General features: G+C 52.7%; 1 protein-coding gene across 2 annotated transcripts; it reads right to left on the reverse strand.

The window, feature by feature from the left end:
- Nucleotides 1–740: 740 nt before the first annotated feature.
- Nucleotides 741–17,863, reverse strand: ERBB3 (erb-b2 receptor tyrosine kinase 3). Of its 2 annotated transcripts, none has more exons than XM_006179829.3 (28): nt 17,631–17,863; nt 14,058–14,209; nt 13,303–13,489; nt 12,471–12,596; nt 11,759–11,824; nt 11,320–11,438; nt 11,070–11,211; nt 10,583–10,696; nt 10,361–10,481; nt 8,679–8,752; nt 8,415–8,505; nt 7,965–8,170; nt 7,642–7,774; nt 7,366–7,456; nt 6,989–7,143; nt 6,543–6,596; nt 6,057–6,198; nt 5,332–5,451; nt 5,107–5,205; nt 4,731–4,916; nt 4,422–4,577; nt 4,125–4,200; nt 3,796–3,942; nt 3,605–3,702; nt 3,319–3,507; nt 3,085–3,156; nt 2,576–2,870; nt 741–2,391 (listed from the first exon to the last, which is right to left on the reverse strand). In XM_006179829.3, exons 1-28 carry the CDS (start codon nt 17,710–17,712, stop codon nt 1,868–1,870), a joined length of 4,017 nt encoding a protein of 1,338 aa, XP_006179891.1. In that variant the 5' UTR covers nt 17,713–17,863; the 3' UTR covers nt 741–1,867. The 2 variants fall into 2 exon arrangements, with proteins under 2 accessions (XP_006179891.1, XP_014410646.1); XM_014555160.2 differs by lacking the exon at nt 17,631–17,863 and adding an exon at nt 14,459–14,478.
- Nucleotides 17,864–17,954: the final 91 nt, after the last annotated feature.

Genomic DNA, 17,954 nt, shown 5'->3' on the forward strand with positions numbered 1-17,954 from the left:
TCACCAGGAGCGCTGAGGGAGAACCCGTAATAGAGGGGGGCGGGCTAAGGGAGAGGGGGCGGAGCCACAGCGGCGAAGTGGGTTTGAAGGCTGCGGGGCAGGGCGGAGCCGAGAGGAATAAGGGTAATTGCACTGAGAGCAGGGAGGCTGGGTACGCCCTTCCCTGATCCCGGGAGCGGCAGGCGGGACCAGCTCAGCCGGTCCGATTGTCCCCAGGTGCTGGGAAACCGGGAGAAGAGCTAGTGGGAAGGAGACCAAGAGTGCGTGGAGCAGGGGCTAACTGAGCAGCCAGACTTGTGAGGGATTATCCATTTACAACCTCCCAGTCTAGAGGCCGGACTCCCACTGAAGATGGCACTATTGTTCCAACAACAGGATTTGATGGCACCAAAGGGAACTGTTCAGAAACTTTTGAGAATGAGAGTTCTGAAACTGATGGGCGTTTCAGTGTTCCATCTCTTAGAGCTTTATCCAACTTCCTCAAACGTGTTGTTTTTGTTTGTTATTCCCAGTTGGTAGCCCTATGGAGATTTCCAATAAAACTCTAAAATGAAAAGGATTTTGCCCTATGACTGTCTTAAGGGGATATAAGTAAAAGTATGGAGGAAACTACATGAGGCCGAGTAGGACTGTCAGAAGACAGAGAAGGCAGCATGCGGTGCTAGCTGTCCACTGCTGAGGAACAGAGAAAAGGGGAGGTCTACCTCACACTAAGGGTTTTCATTTGACAGACAGGAAGCTGCAAAACTTTGGCATTTTTATTCAGACATGTATAAAAACAAAACAAAAAACTTCAAGGATAACAACAGATACCCCCAGTTTCCCATCCAAGGGGGCAGAAGCCTGAAGCTGCTGGGTCCTCTTTGTATCCCAACTGGAAGCTTCCCACCACTGGGTGAGAATAGCTCCCAAAAGTAGCTCGGGGGACCCTTGTGAATCTGTCCCTTGGGTAAGAAGTGGAGATTATATAGGACACATAGGTTATGGTTTACATGAAGATGGCCAGTTCTTTTTCCTTCTCACCACCCCCTTACTCCCACTTCCCGAGATGAGAAGTCCAGGTGTAGCAGGAGGCTGTGGTTGTCGGAGTTAGACTTGATTCAGTGCAAAAACAAGAAGACAATGCCCCTTAAAAGGGCTCTGACTTATGTAAGTTTTCCTTGGTACTTTTAAGAGCACATGCATTGGAAGATTTTGAATCCTGGACCTGCCACTTAATTTACTTAATCTCTTTAAGGCTCAGTTTCCTTATTTGTAAAAATGGGATAATACCTAGCTCACAGAATTGGTGTCAAGGACTAAGTGAGATAATGTAAAGTTTAGCATGATGCTTGGCACATAGTAAACGCTCAATTAATAGTAATCACGATCATCTGCTCCCAACCTCTTCACACAATTTTAAGCTTTTCATTTTTTCTAAGGAGTTGAGTCATAAGCCAAAATTTTACTTTCCTCTGCCAGGTTACCCCCTTTCCTCTTTCGTAAAAGTCTAGTGGGAAACTAAGGCACACTTTAAAGCCTAGTCTCAACAGGTCAGGGTCTGAGAGAAAGGGACATGGGGAGTAATCCTTCATATCTCCAGGGAGTTCCCCTGAGGAAGCTGAGGAATGGGATTGGGAAAGCACACAAAATAGGGAAAACCGTCTCCTTTCCTAAGATTGGGAAAGAGAAGAAAGTGCACAGCTGGCTACATATCACAAGAATTTCATGTCCGAGTGTTTAAGGCCTCCAAAGGTTGAATGGAATTGTCAAGGACTAGGGCAGAGGGGCTGAGACCTGTGAGGGAGAGGGACTAAGGAGAACAGGGGTACCCTCTAGAGGCACTAGCTGCCATCAAATGCTCCCTGAGTACCTCAGACAGCAGGGGTTATGTTCTCTGGGCGTTAGCCTTGGGGAAAAGCCTGCTGTGCCAGTAATCAGGGTTGTCAAAGGCAGAGTCAGTGGCTTCTAAACTCCGCAGAGTTTTGAGGTGGGCATATTGAACTTGGGGGGCATGGTGTACAGGCCCCTGGAAAGCTCTCATTTCTTCATAACCTTGCTCAGCTGCTGGGCAGGCTTCCATGGCTGCATAATCCCCTCCAGGACCACCTCCACCACGTCGCCGATTCATATATTCATAGTCCTCATCTGGAGTTGTGCTGGCATTGGGCATGGTGGGCACGGGGTTGAGCGGGCAACTCTGTGTGCTGCCCAGGGAAGCACTGAGGTCTGATCCCACATCCATGTATTCATAACCCAGCTCCTCGAGGGAACTTGGCCTAGGGGGATGAGGTGGACTGCACCTTCTCCTCCGGTTCATGTATTCATACTCCTCATCTTCTTCTTCTTCTTCAGTACCCAGGACAGAACTGAGACCCACTGAAGAAAGGGTGCCTTCCCGGGAGGAGGTACCTGGGGATTGAGAAGAGAGGCTAGGGGTGTGGAGAACTTCATGGTAATAGGCAGTGGGAGATGGGGGAAAGCTGGGGGAAAATGAACAGGGAGGGACATGATTAGAGAAGACAAAAGGATTAAGAGGAGCCTGGAGAAAAAGAATTAGAGAAAGACTTGAGGAAAGTGCTAGGGAGTCAGGCACCTTTGAATTGTGCATCTGGCATGACATAACCATTGACATCCTCTTCCTCTAATCCTGGTGGAGACTGTGGGGTGACAGGAGTAAGCAGGCTGTGGCGCTGGGAATGGTAGGCACTGTCTCCACGTGGCCGTGGACTCCGGCTCCGGCTTCTACACATGGACACCTTCTCCTGGAGCTCAGCCTCAGAGCCTGTCACATGGCCCTCCGATGACTCTGAAGCCAGGCGTCCCCGTGGCAATGGGTGCAAAGAGGCTGGACGGGGGCACCGTTCATTACCCCCACAAACTGCAGACTCCTAAAGAGGAAAATAATACACAGAGATTTACACAGAGACGAGGGAGGAAGAGAGATTTGTTTAGCAGGAGATTGGATTGTTCAGTGCCTTCTTTTTTGTGGGACACTGATTAATAAACCTCAGAGGCTTCTAAAGTCTCCCACACTACCCCTATCAATCCTACAGTAGTCTGCCATCCAGCCTCTCAGCATCCTCCTAAAGAGACAGACCTTACCTGACAAGCTTCCCCAAGATTCCCCTGGTTCATAGGCATATATCCAGATGATGGACTTATAAGGCTCTGGCTCTAGGATGAAAAAAATGAGGAAGAGGCTTAGATTAAGAGAGAAATCTGCTTACCACGGGGGCCTTTGTGTAGTTAACCTGGACATCTGTAGGGTTCACGAGGGCACAGGTGTGCAGAGGGCTCAGGGTGCAGAAAGTCTTGGATAACTAGAAAGTGCCTTACCCCACGTGGCCGATTGAGTGTTCCAAGTGGCAGGCTGAGGGCAGAGCCCAGTGTGGTTGCCAGGTTGTTCTCCTCTGCCTCCAACTCCAGGTCTAGGTCTAGTTCCGGCTCCAGCTCTACTTCCTCCAGCTCATTGTTTGTCAGAGCAGGAGGCTCTGCTCCAGGGGGAATTCCAGGCCCACTCTCTCTCTAGAAGGGCAGGTGGTTGATTGTTAAGGTAGATCCTGGTTCCAGCTGGAGTACCATTTTCTCTGGATCTCCTTGACACCTACTAGTCCCTACTCACCTTTATGACCAGGTACCGTGGTGGGTCTCGGGCCATCCTAGTGAACTCATTGGCTAGCTCTTTAAAAGTCGGGCGAATGTTCTCATCAATCATCCAACCTGAGAGTAAGATGTAGGAAAAGAGCCATGAGAGGTGAGTAGAGTAGGGAGGAAAGTCACTTAGAAATTGGCTGGCATCAGCAGGAAACTCACACTTGACCATGACCATGTAGACATCAATGGTACAGATCTGGGGCTGCGCCAACCGTTCTCCTTTCTCCAGCAGGTCTGGTACTTCAGCCAGTCGCAGCCCTGCATAGGGCTCTGCCCCAAAGGTCATCAGCTCCCAAACTGTCACTCCTGGCACAGGGAGACACGAAGAGTTGATGGCAAAAGAGCAGACATGGGCGTGCAGATGAAGGGAAGGCAGAACTTGATCTGACAGAGGATCTGAAGGGCTTAGAGAGTCTAAGGAGGGGTCTCAAGAGACAGCTTTGGAATTTGGGCCAGTGATGGTTTGGAGGGCATCCAGATGGACTGACCATAGCTCCAGACGTCACTCTGGTGTGTGTATTTCCCAAAGTGGATACTCTCGAGGGCCATCCACTTAATTGGAGTCTGGAGGATTAGAGACAGAGATGTCACCAGCTGATTTCCACATTTTCCTAGCATTTCTAAACCTACGTTCTCCATCATTCTTTTCTTTGCTGCTCTCTGAACTTTTATTTCTGGCATCTCCAGCTTCCTCTCCTTGAACTAACCTTGCAGCACCTGCTCGCTCCACGTCCCCATGCTTCATTCCACCCCCACCTCCTTACCCAGGCTTTGCATCTCCTTACCTTGGCCTCACTGTGCATCAGCTGCTTATCATCAGGGGGCAGCAAGTCAGCAACCCCAAAATCTGCCACCTGCACCTGACTGGGTGACTTCAGCAGCACATTTCGGGCAGCCAGGTTCCTATGCACCATACCATGCTCCTCCAGGTAGTACATTCCCTGTAGGGGAAGAAGTATTCTCAAGGGTCAGGGAATTGGTCCTTGAGAGTCAGTCACCCCACACCCTAAGACACCTCTCAGCACTTCAGACTCCCGCTCCCCTCCCTGTTGGCCCCCAGCCAGCCAATTTCATCATAAAACTCCTCCTCTCACCTTGGCAATTTGTACTCCCCAGTTGAGCAGCAGCTGTGGCCCCAGTGCCCCACGGTGTTGCCTCACATGATCCAGCAGGGAACCCAGAGGCAAGTACTGAGTGACGAGCTGCAGAGATGACCCTGGACACAGTCCCAGCAGCCGAACAATGTGGGCGTGGTCGAGGCTGCCAATGGCCAGCATGTGCTAAGAGACACAAGAAGGGTTATCCAGGGAGCAAACCAGTTCATGTGCACCCCGACCAGGGCTCCCCCAACAATCGAGGACATCGATGTGGCTAACACAGTACCTGTTGGCACCAGACCGTGCTTCTTCATAATCGTGTCTAATATTGACCCTTTCCTAGTGGTGTACAGGACACCCTGCCTTCACTTACGTCCGTCACAGCTTGGAAACTTTGCCGTCCACTCTTGTCCTCAATGACTTTAATGCAGACTGGAATCTTGATTGATTCACCCTCAGGAATCCATACTCCCTGGGAAGTTTTGGGCAGGAGTCAGCCTAAGGTTATTCTCCCCAGGCTAGTCTTTTCCCTAAACCTTTCTCCCCTTTCGCCCGAGTTCCTTTCCCCACCTCCCCAGACTGCCTGTGGGCCACTCACTTTGTGCACAGTTCCGAAGACACCCGAGCCCAGTACTTTAAGCTTCCTCAGCTCTGTCTCTTTGAAGATTCTGGCCAGCACTTTGTTAGCCTTCTCACTGGGGTCCAGAGGCTCTATGCTCTGAAGAGCAGATGGGAAGGAGGTCCTCAGGATAGCCCACTCCCATGTCCCTTTCCAACCCCCTCTCCCATAGGTGGATGCCAAGGGCAGCAAAGTCCAAAGGGGTGGGAGCAGGAAAAGGGATGTCTCTAGTCTTAGAAAGCATTGCAGGCATACTGGGGAATAATGGGTTCTGAGGACTAAGGAAGTTGTGTTCATGAGATGAGGGGTCAAGAGGGCTGGGCTTTCCCATTGACGGCGGGTAGGGGAGAAAGCTGGTAATACTATCACCTTCAGTAATTTTCTCTCTGTTTCTCAAAGCACTTTCACATACATCATCCCCTTTCACCCTTACAGCCATCCTGCAAGGATGGATGTTATTGTTCCCTTGGGATACATGCATAAACTGAGACCTAGAGAAGAAAGGCAACTTCTTCAAAGTCACGAGGCAAATTAATGGCAAAATTGGGACTAGAATTAACGTCTCCCATTTCCCTGGCCAGAGTCCTTTCATGTGGACCATACTACCTCCTTGAAGAAATGGATCAAAACTCTGGGAAAGGAAGAGGCTCTTAAAAGCTTGATGATGGTATAGGGAACATTTCAGGAGTAAGCTAGGCACTCACCTCACCCCGTTCCAAGTAGCGCCTCATAGCCCTCTTATTCTGAATCCGGCGCCCACGCCAATAGAGAAAAGTGCTGCCCAGGATCAGGAAAATCACTGCCAATCCTATGACCACTGTTAAAGCCATTGCCAGATGGGTTTTGCTGCAGGACAGAGAAGCCCGGCATTATCCTCGGTCTACATTTCCCTCACAGATGTCATCCATACCTGTCCTAAAAGTATGGCGCAGGTCTGGGGCAAGAAGTTAACATTCACACCTACATATCTCCTTGAGCACTGAAGGGGTTAACCTAAATCTCCAGCCCCTGAGGCTACTGCAAGTTCATTTTAGGAAGGGAAGGCCAGAAGCCTGGATTTCTGCATCCTGAGTCCAGTGACAGTAGACTGTATATCAAAGGCCAGAATCAGTAGAGACTCAACTCTTCCTAGCAGGTCACTGCCCTCCCCCAAATATCCCCAGCTTCCTAATTCTCCAAGCCCATCATACCTGATGAGTGCCAGTGTTTGGCCCAAACAGTCTTGTAGCTCTGGTCCCTTACACCTGGAGAAGAAAGTCATCTCCTTAAATGGGGGCTTGGGAGACTCCCACAGGAGGCTCAATGCCAGCAGCCCCAACATACAACATTGTCTCGGACCTACCATGGCATCCCACCCTGGAGCCCAAAGCATACCCCAAGACATGGCCCCCCAACCCCCTCCAAGTCCCTCTCTTGAATGAAACTCCCCCGAGCTAAAGTTATTCCAGGCTCCCCAAACGTGGTGTCATTTTGTGCTGTTAGTGAGTTTCCCTTTCTCCAATCCTTCACTGCACAGCTGGGAGTAGTTCTTAAGTCATAGTTCCTTTCTTCTTTCTGCTCCCCTCACCCTCTTCCTTCCCCCTAGTTCTGTGCGCCTAACCTTCCCCCAACACCCTTTTATCATCCCATCACTGACCCCTGGGTGCAGTTCTCATGGCAGGGCCGACATTCATTCTGAGCATCTGGGTACTTGTAGATGGGGCCCTTGGCACCGAGGACTCCAAATGGGCAGCTACTCACACAGTGGGGCCCATCTCGAAAATGGGCACACTGGGCACAGGCATCAGAGCCCTAGGTGGAAGAGAGGTCAGGAAGAATGGGATCTCAAGGTCAATTCCATAATCCCCAGCAAAGACTAACCCAGCCATTTAAGACCCTCCACCCACAGACCCTAGCATTATCTGGCCTCCCTGTGCCTCTCTGTGGCCTTGAGATTTGGCCATATCATTCCCTAGACCCTCCAGTGTGGCCCCTGCCCTCTCTCCCTGAGAGATCCTGGTGCTGCTACTGTACCGAGCCATTGCACGTGGCCGTGCCCTCCATGGGCTGGCATTCCGGGTGGCAGGAGAAGCATTCAGCCTCATGGGCAAACTCACGAGGCTCCCTGCAGTAGGGGGTAAAGGGAGGGGGTCACTGCCAAGGCCTCACCTTTATGTCCTGATCCCCCAAACATGGGCCACCTACCTAATTCCCACCAAGGCAGATGCAGAAAGTGGTCTAAAAGCTTTCAGGTGCCACCTGAACAGCTCCATTCCCCCACCCCTTCTTGACTCTCTGCCCTCACTGTACCCATTCAGGAAGTTGCAGTGGGTCACACAGACACCTCCTCGGCTGTAGTTTCGGCAGGATAGGCACTGACCGGGGCCTGGGCCCCAGCATCCCCCGGAGGAGCACAGTGGGTCACACACTTTGCCCTCTGCCACTGGAAAGGAAGGGGTGGGTTAGGAGGAGGCTGAGGACTCCTTACAAGCCGTCTCCTGAATTCCTGCTTCCAGCCTAACCCTCCCTGGCTCTGTCCCCCAGCCCTACTCCCACTTGCAGGGCAGAAGGATCTGCGCAGCTGCTGCTTCCTGACCCCCTCCGCCCACCCCGCTGCGGGCCCCTTCCCTCACCGCAGTCCCTGCGGGGCCGGTTATGCTTGATGTCCAGCCTCTCTTCTGAAGGCCCCCGAAGCAGCCTGGTCCAGTTCAGAGAATGGTGGTAGCAGAGCTGCCGGTTGGCGCTTATGTATACACGCCCAGCGCTAATTTCTTTCAACGATCGGAGGCCCAGAGATGTTACATTCAAGTTCTTCATGATCAACAATGAGAAGCCCCGGCTGAGAACGAGGAGATGGGATGAGAGGGGAGACCACAAAGGGCAAATCGACAGTGTAGTGGATTCACTTTCATTCAACAAATTTGCTCTGGGCTAGTCAGACCCGCTGAGAGGGGATCCTTCTCCTTCTGCCTTTTCCCCATCAAACTCCCACTGTATGAGGCAATGCTGTACTTCACTCAGGGATGCCTGAGAAACAGGGTTCTTTGCATGGAGATACCACCACCTCCAAACCCCTTACTCACTTGTAGAGGCTTCTGCCCCCAATGGTTGTCAGATTGGAAAAGACACTGAAGTTGTGCATGTGGGGTGGCCAGGACTGGATGTTCAGGTAACCTGAGGGGTTGGAGAGAGGCATGTGAGCGGGGAGTCTCTCCCTTTCCTTTCTCGAGTTCTCCTGGTCCCTCCCCTGCTGCTTGGGACATGATTTTCCTCAAGTGGTTATACTGCAGTTTTTGCCAGTGGTTCATCCATCCATCTCAGAACGGGCAGCCTCTCCTCCCACTCACCTGTGATCTCCCGCACGGTCCGGAAGACATGGAGTTTCTCAGGGTCCAGAGCAGGGATCTTGTGCCAGGGGTCTCTGGAGGGAACAGTAGAAACCAGTCAACAAAGCAGAGGCATAACACAGTTGCAGTGAACATGCCCAGCCTTAGAACTTAGTTTCTGAATACCATTCTCCACTAGAAGGAAAGAGGGCTCTTTGGAGAAATAGTTGAGGGAGGAGAAATATAACTTAAGCTACAGCAGCTTGTGCAAAAAAAGTAAGGAAATGCTCAAAGCATGAAGGGTACAAGCCCAAAGGATACAGGTAACCAGTTTGAAGGGGCCCCACAATGAGCAGATCGGGGACAAGTGAACTGGTCAACTGAAATAATGATTGTAAGAGATTATGAAACACTGAATGAAACAAGTATCCACACAGATTAAACACACAAACAAATAAATAGGAAAGGAAAACTCTTCTGAACACTAAAATGCCACCGCATAAATGCAGAAGCAATAATGGAGTTAGAAAATCATCATTTTGCAACTCTTATTATAAAAACTGATTCAGGCAAATACCTCACCACAAGATGCTTATTAATTACAAAGGGAAAAACAGTAATTTTACAGTAGAAAAGCTGGCAGACACCACCTTAATCAAGTGACCAGAGATCTCACCGCCAATGATGGGACAAATCAACAACAGGTGCTTCCTTGCAAGGACACGCTGAGAATAAATCTGAAGTATTCCTACTGAAAGTGCATAACCTGAATCTAAGCATGAGAAAACAACAGGCAAACCCAAACTGAGGAACACTCCGAACTACCTGGCCTGTACTCATCAAAGTCAAGGTCATGAATTGTTACAGATTAAAGGAGACTGAAGAGATAGAACAACTGAATGTAATGTATGATCCAGGACTTAGTAAAATAAATTAGTGAAATCTGAATAAGGTCTGTAGATGAGATAACACTTTGTATCGATGCTGATTTCCTAATTTAAACAACTGTACTGTGGTTATGTAAGCAAATGTTCTTGTTTTTAAGTAATACACACCTAAATGTAACTGGGATGAGGGGGCACCACGTCTGGAAATTTACCCTCAAGTGGTTCCAAAAAACAAGAGCATGAATAGTGTGTGCACACATGTGTAGAGAGAAAAATTCTAAGCATGTGGTACATCGTTAACATTTGCAGAATCTGAGTAATGAGTGTATGGGAAAACTTTATACCATTTTTTGCAACTTTAGTGTAGATAGCCCTAACGTTTCTCACACAAACACATACACACACGTTCACACACACACACACTCACTCACTGTAAGCACTGCCCTATGGATTAGAACGTCCCTTTGTTCTTTGTAGCTCCAAATCAAGGAGCAGAACTAGAGAAAATAGCTGGAAGTCACGGAGAGGCAGATTTTTATCTAAATTTAAGGAAGAACTTTTAGAAAACTTTAACAAGGAGGACACGATGTCCCTGTCCCTTACCACTCAGCTAGCTGGACTGCTTAAGGATGTCTCTGAGGGGATTCAAGCCGTGGCTGAGATACTGAGTTAAGCACTGTCAGGTCCTCTGTGACTGCTAAGATTTTATGATCTAGACTCCTGATCAGCTCCACATATGAAGGGTTGAACCAACACAGCAAGCTGTGAGGGGGTGGAGGGGGTGGGGGGTCGGGGGAGGAAAGCAGAATCTCTAACCCATTGAGGCCAGTGATAAGAAAGTCCAGGTTGCCCAGGATCTTGGTGCAGTTCACAAATCCATCAATGTTGCTCGAGTCCACAGTCTGGAAGCGGCTTCCAGAGCCCGTTCCCTCACAGGCTGTGAACACAGAAGAGGCTCAGTGGGCATTGGGGAGTGGAGGCTGAATAGTCGCAGGGGAAAGATGTCTGTTCACCAACTCCTTACCATCACCTACTCACCTTTGGGGCACAGACCCCCACAAGGTTCACATATCTTGAGTCCATTTTTATCTACTTCCATCTTATCGGGAGGACAGGCCCTGACACAAGACGTTTGATCCACTACAAAGTTATCTAGGAAAGAGGAGGGCACCCTTAAGGATGAGGGAGGAACACTGCCAACTACCAGCTGAAACTCCTCCCTTCTCCTCTGCACCGGATTGGCTCCAATCAACAACCTAACGTTCCTTAAGTGCTATCTTATGGATTAGAAAGGCCCTTGCTCATTGTTGATCCAAAAAGCAGAACCAAGAGCAATTGCTGGAAGTCACGGGGAAGTAGGTGGGGGAACGGGACCCAGGGGTCATACATCAGGGGTGATTAGATAATCTCACCCATTTGGCCTCTACATCCTCTATTAACCACCCAACTCAATCCATTTTGCCTCCTAAAATTTTGTCTAAAATCCTGGCTCCACTACCATCGTTCCTTCCTTGCAGACACTTACGGGGACAGCTGGCGACACAAACTCCTCCATACTGATACTTGGTGTGGGGATTGGGTTCTAGCTGGAAAGTTAGCTTGTTGTAGACAAGAGGCTGTGGACACTGGCGCACGCAGGCTCCACTGTCATTGAAGAGCCGGCAAGCCTAGGAACACAGGAGGCTCATAAAACTCATGTTACATATATCCCCTTACTTCCTCCCCAAAACCCGCATCCCATTGCAGAACAAGGCAAATGGTGGTACCGTACGTACAAAGCAGTCTGTGTTCTGAGGGCCTGAGCAGCCCCCTGCGCACTCGTCATGGCAGCACTGGTTGGGGTTGGGCCCAAAGCAGTGACCATTACACTGAGGGGCGCAGATGGTCTTGGTCACTGTGGAGGAGAGAAAGCACAGCTGTCAGAGCTCTTAGGACTGTATTCTGAGGCCATCACTCACCCTCCTGCCCTCTAGGCTCACCCTCACCCCGTGTGGACACAGGCTGAAGTGAGCAAGGATATGAAAGTGTATGTGAGTTTGAAGTTTTTTTTTTTAATCTTCTTTTTCTGGGGGGAAGGTAATTAGGTTTACTTATTAATTTTTAGAGGAGGTACTGGGGATTGAACCCAGGACCCTGTGTATGCTAAGTATACACTCTACCACTTGAGCTATACCTTCCCCCGAGTTTGAAGTTTTTAGAAGGAAGAAAACCCACATGTCTGGCAGTCTTCTGGTCTGGGACCCCAGCATCGCCCCTTGCAGACCTCATGACACGGGGGACCTGGTTGGGAGAGAAAGCAACACGAGGGACTGTCAGGGCTAAGAACGGCTTGCTCGAGTCATCAAGGATGATGTCAGCACACAGGCACCCAGTCCCGGGAAGGCAAGAGCCAGGGCAGCGGCCCTCCTTGCCTTCGCAGAGCAGGGCTGGGCTCAAGTGAACCTGTCAGCACGGGGTGGAGCCACGCCTCCGCACCACCCACAGGGCCGCTGAGGGGAGGGCCTGGGACACATGCCTCGCTCAGCCCAGTCCCAACCTGGTTATCTGGGTCCTCCTTGGCAAACTGCACCGAGCAGGAGTATGTGCGAGTGAGTGGACAGGGAGCAGCAGACTGCAGTCAGGGTAGGTAGGTTCCAAGAAGGGAGGATGTTGTAGTGGAAAGAGAAATGGATATCTGGTCCAGAGATCTGGTTTCTCACTCAGAACACAGAAATCTTTAGCCCCTTTTCTTCACTCCCTGCTTCCGTGGTTCAGATTCTAGGGGACTGGCCTGCTTCCTGGTGGCAGGCTTCTTGGGTCTGGAGCCTGAAGTTTGCTCAGTGGAGAGGTGGGTTCAGATCAGGACTAAGTGATGGGGGTGTGGGGCGGGAAGGAGGCACTCTGGTTGGGCGGGGGCAGGGAAGCAGTCTTGATCGTGGCCACTCACAGCTCCTGCCATTGTCCTTCACCACTATCTCGGCATCTCGGTCCCGCACGATGTCCCTCCAGTCAATTGTGTCCATATGGCAAAGTTTATCGTTCTTCTCAATGTAAACGCCCCCTGACAGAATCTCTGAGGTGGGGAAGAGAAGTGACAGGGTCAGGGCTGGTGAGGGAAGCCCTCCTCTTCCTGACCTCCCCACCGGTCCGAAAGGCCACCAGAGTCGGGAGCTGGGGACGTGGGGGGAGGGGCGGATATGTCCAATTAAATCCAAACTGCAGAGAAGGCTGGACCTGTAAGAAAGAGGAGGAGCCCGGCCAAAAGAAAGTCCTGCCTCCTCAGACACCTGTCCAGATCCGGTTTAGCCAGTGGGGGAGGGGAAGGGAAAGAAGGAGAGAAGATCCCTGACTCACCCCCCCACCCCCGCGAGCCCTACCTGAGTGCTTTTCAAGTGACTGGGACAGGGAGAAGTAGAAGGGAGCCAGGCGGTATTTCAGCCCCGAAGTCCTCCAGCCCGGGGGGGGGGGGGGGGGGGTTTGCAAAGGGGAAGGAGGTGGGATCCCCATCCCCAGGGAAGGCCGGACATCAAGGTACACAGTACCCGGGTCAGAAGAATGAGTAACAGCCCCAGCCCCAGCTCCAGCTCCAGCCCCTCCCCAGGGCACAGATGCCCCAGCTCCGTGTTAGGGCTCTCTTTTATCTAAGGAGGAGTGGACCCTCAGACCATAGTGGTCAAAGTGCTGGGGACTTTGAGCGGAGCACTTAGAGGGATCAGTCTTGGGTCACCATCAGCAGGTGGGCCGAGGGGCAGGACGGGAAGGAATCACCAGGAACTGACCAGTGAGCTGAGTGAAGCGGAGCTGGCGCAGGGCATGGCTGGAGTTGGTGTTGTAGTTCAACATGACAAAGATGGCGAACTTCCCATCATAGACCTGGGTCCCCCGCACCACTCGGAGGTTGGGCAGTGGCAGCGTAGAGAACTCATTCATGGCCACAAGGACGTAGCCAGTCACTTCTCGGATCCACTGTGACAGAGCAGATCACAGCAGTGAGAGGGACAGTGGGGTGAAAAGTCTCAATCCCCTCTCCCTCCCTGAGGCACTGAGAATCCCTAACTCCTTGAATTCTTTCCAAGTCCTGCTTTGGAGTAGGGAGTAGATGGTACCACATAGACTTCTGCAAATGAAGACAGGCAGCAGAAATGACTGAGGAATTCTGGGCTCCTGTCCTTTCCTTCTCAGAGCTCCTCATGCCAGGAGAGCTTCTCATGCTCCTCATGTCTGTGCTTACCCCTTCCTCACCTCCCCAGGCATCTCTCCGTTGGCAGGTGCCTCTCCACGTGGGTCCCTGGTGCAGAACACCTCCCTGTCCCCGCCCCCTTCTCATGGCCAGCACCTGTTTCCCCGGCCATAGCGACCAGACCACAGGTCCCAGATTCCAATCATTGCCCCAGAAACACAGGTTTGGATCCTAGAAACTATAGAGTCTTAGAAATGCTGAACTCCAGCAGAGGGTAGCACTGAGGATATGAAGGAGGCGTCTCTGGGGAGGGCAAGGGGGAACGGGTTGACAAAGGAGGTCGAGCATGCTAACCTGCAGGAAGGAGAGGTCAGCGTTGTGTCCTGTGAGCACAATCTCGAGGTTCCCCATCACCACCTCACACCTCTCGTAGAGCTTGTACAGCGTCTGGTACTGGTTCTCGGCATCGCCAGTCACACTCAGCCCATTCAGAGTCCCAGGGCACACTATTTGAAGTGGAGGTGAGAGTGGCAGAGGGCTGGACACAAGTTTTCAGCCCCATTCCCCAAGACCATCCCTTTGGTTGCCCTCTTCCAGGAACATTCAATAGGCCCAGAAGGCAGCTGCCTCCAGCCCTCACCCCTAGAGGCAGACATGAAGGCCTATGTGGGACTGAGAGCCTAAACTTCCTCTTTTCCCAGAATCCCCTCACCATCCCCCCCGAAAAGGAAGGTGAAAAGGTTTCCTTTATCCACCTGGGCCTCCTCTGTGCCTCTTTGGGGCGCTTCTTTGGATACTAAGGAGTTAACCGAGAAGGATGTGGGGTTGTTTTCCCCTCCCTGGAAAGAAGTTAGAAAAGGGCCACAATTTGGTTACCCTCCTCTTCCCCTCCCCCTCCAACCAGGGCACTTACGTCTCTACCCCCATCCTGCCTCTCTAGGTCCTGGAATAAATATCTCTTTGGGGCAGCACACAGCCCCTATTGTGTCTACCGAGGGTGGGATGGGGGCAGAGGGTGGGGGCAGTGCCCGGGGCCACAGTCCGGCCCACAATGAGGCGATTCTATCTAGGAGGAGGGGGCTGCCCCACCCTGTCCCCAGACACCCTGTCCTCAACAGCAGCCCCCCTCCACCCTCAAGCCTTGGGCTCAGACAAGTGACCTCACTAGAGGAGGGGCGTTCTGGTGGTGGCGGGGGTGGGGGGGTCATTGTGAGCTTTGTCTATAAAGCTGGAAGATAAGGAGCTGGTTGCCTACCCTGCACCCCCTTCCTAAACTCTGGCTTCCCTTCTCACTCCCTTCCCCATCCCAACACATTCACGTTCCCTCAGCATCACTTTCCAGCCCTAGAGTATTTTTCAGCAAACACAGAGAAGCTGGATGGAAACAGCAGTTGACTGCCTCCATTCTAAACCGTCTAGCCCGTTTCATTGTCAGAGGAGATTCATTAAAAAGCCTTCCAACATGGCAGTCCTCACTCCCCTCAGGGAGAGCCTAGACTCAGGGAGCAGGAGGCCTGTCAGTCTCGGGGGCTTCCTTTACCTGGTAAGTGTGGAGGACACAGGGGCTATGGGAACTCTTGGACCCTGAAGGCTTATCCCTGTCTCTTTCCTCAGGCCCAGTGAGAGACCGCGGGGAGGGGCGGCAGTTACCACCTGTTGCAACCACCCTTCCCTGAGGCAGCGGCAGCCTAGTGGGAGACAGGAGTAGGAATGGAGGGAGGGAGACTGGTGAGGCCCCACCCCTCCTCCTAGTGCACCCCTAGTCTGCCCACTTGACCTTTGAAGGGCTCCCATTCCTTATCACTCCCCATGACCAGAAAGGGGTGAGCTGGACCCAGCAGAAGGGTAAATATGCCAGGAGCTCCCAGAGAAGCCTGGGACCTCCAGGGTCCTTGGGCTGAAAAGAAAAGGACTAGGAAGTTTAATCATTTCTAGAGTAGCCCCACCCCACCCCCCTTCCTGGCAGGATACCCCTTCTTCCAAGTCAAGGCAGCAACCCTTCTCCCCAGATAAGGGAGGAGCCAGGATTTCTGCACAGGGAAGCAGGGTGTGTACTTGTACACACACACGCACGCACGCGCGCACACGCACACAAACATGTACACAGCTCCTCTACTGGCCCAGAAGTCTGAACTGGTTCTGTCCTTAAGTTTCCTCATTAGGAAGTATTTCAGGTGACCCCATCTGTCCCACCTGCCCATATGTGTTTGTGCAGACAGTGTCCGTGCCTGGGAGGCTACAGTGTTAGAGGGCCCAGTCCCTGGCCACCCTGAGGGTAAAGTCCGTATTACACAAACAGGGAGCAAAGGGCTGGGCGGGAAAAGAGCACTAACAACACCTCTCAGGAGGAACCAGGCAGCTTGGGGGAGGGGTTGGGGAGGGGAATCATAAAGTTCCTGCTGGACCAGGGACCAGGGGCATAGGGAGGGCCAGTATCACAGGCCGTCCTTTGGTAGAGAGCACTGGGGTGGGTCAGAGCAAGAATCTCCAGCCCCTCCTCAACCAGAGGCCTCCTCTCCAAAGTCCCCCACCCCCTTCACAGCCAGGACAAAGGGGCTATAGAAGGACTGAGACAGGGCCGGATGCCCAGAGGCTGCAGGATCCAGATAAAGGGTAAAGAGACCCAACCAAGCCTGCCTCCTGTCTTCCTCAGGGAAGGTGGCCAGGATCTGGGACTCCTGGGTTCCCAGTTGAAGATTCCAGGAGTCTGGATGGGACAGTGACAGTCACTCTACTCAGTCCCACTCCATTCCCCAGATACCCGCCCTCCACCAGCTGGGAGTGTTCACTTCTCAAGATCCCAGGGTCTAAATTTAGGCCCAGCAACTGTGAGGGAAGCACAGGTGTTTCTCCCACTCCCACCCTGGGGAAGGGGCCCTGGCTGTGCCAGACCTCGAGCTGAGATCTGGGGGGAGGGGAGGAGATCAACAGGATTCCTCCAATGCCAGCAACACCAGCACCCCTCAGGTGTCCATGGTCCCAGAGGCACCCCAAAGTGGTGGGTAGGCTCAGCTGGCATGAGAGTGGGAAGAAGAATAGAGAGCAATCTGACTCTTGTCTAGACTCCTAGAGACAGCCAGATAGTAAACAGAATGGGGGTGTGGGAAAAGCAGGTCTAAGACAGGCTCCCCGGGACAGGGGCTCAGAAGATGGGAGAGGTGCCCTGCTGGCGCTCAGGTTGGGGAGAGAAAAGACAAAGAGAGAAATACCGCTGGAAGTCTTTGGTCCTACAGCTCCTGGCCTTGTATATAGTAGATGCTCAATAAATATTTGAATTGATCTGGCTCTTGACAAAGAGAGGTCACGTCGGGGACCAGCCAACTTTATTGTTTTGAGGGAAAGCGGGCAGTCAGCCTCTGCGTGGTCCCTCACCCTGCGGTCACCTGGACTTGGCCCTCCCAGGGCAGGCCCATTCACGGAAGAGGAGGTGCCGCTGTTGTTTTTCAACACTAGAGAACAACAACCTCCCACCCCCCCCTTCCACAGCTCCGCCCTGTCGGCAAAACAACGAAACTGGAGGTGGCTGAGACCCAGGAGGCAGGAGGTGGGAGAGCAAACCGAGACTCCCCCAACTCCGCTTCCTCCAAGATCTCCACCTCCAATCATCCCCTCACATTTACAGAATGGAGGTCCCAGCTCCCCTCGCTGCAGGGCCCCTCATAAGTGTGAACTGTTTAAGCATCAGCCCTATCCGAAGAGACAAATCAGAGAGGGGTAGGCGGCCGGGGTGGGGAGATGGTGGTCCAGGAATCCCGTCCCCGCCCGAGAACCCGAGCCTGATGGTCCCCACCCGGGGGGTCGCAGCGGGCTTGGGCTCAGCACCCCCAGGCTCACACCGCCCAAGCTCCTGCCCCTGCCCTCCCGGACCCCGCGCACTCGGTTCGGGATCCCGGGTTCCGAGCCTGCCTGTGCTCCCGCGCCGCTTACCTGCCTGCGAGTTGCCCACCTCGGAGCCCCGGGCCAGACTGAGGAGGAAGCCCAACACCTGCAGAGCCGCGTTCACCCTCATGACTCCAGCCGAGGGTGAGGGGAGCCCAGCCCAATCCGGCCGGAGGGGCCCCGGGACTAGGACATCGAAGCGGAGCCACCTGAGCCACCAGCGACTTGGTAGCGGCGGCAGAAGAGGTTGCAAACTGCAACCGGAGCCGGAGCCGGAGCCGGAGCCGGAGTCCGGGGCGGGATGGCAGGGGAGGGGTGTAGTCTGGGAGGGAGCGCAGGGGGAGGGGGTGAGTCACGGCCGCGCCCCCTCGG

The sequence above is a fragment of the Camelus ferus genome, chromosome 12, assembly GCF_009834535.1.
Source record: "Camelus ferus isolate YT-003-E chromosome 12, BCGSAC_Cfer_1.0, whole genome shotgun sequence".
Lineage (NCBI taxonomy): Eukaryota > Metazoa > Chordata > Mammalia > Artiodactyla > Camelidae > Camelus > Camelus ferus.

Coding starts and splice junctions, on each gene's coding strand:
- ERBB3 (XM_006179829.3), bottom strand. CDS start 17,712: ATGAGGGTGAACGCGGCTCTGCAGGTGTTGGGCTTCCTCCTCAGTCTG. Junction 4,917..5,106: donor GTTTCCAAGCTGTGACGGAC/GTAAGTGAAGGC, acceptor TGTGTCTCTTAG/CACATGCTGGCCATTGGCAG. Junction 3,157..3,318: donor CACTCAATCGGCCACGTGGG/GTAAGGCACTTT, acceptor TTTTCATCCTAG/AGCCAGAGCCTTATAAGTCC.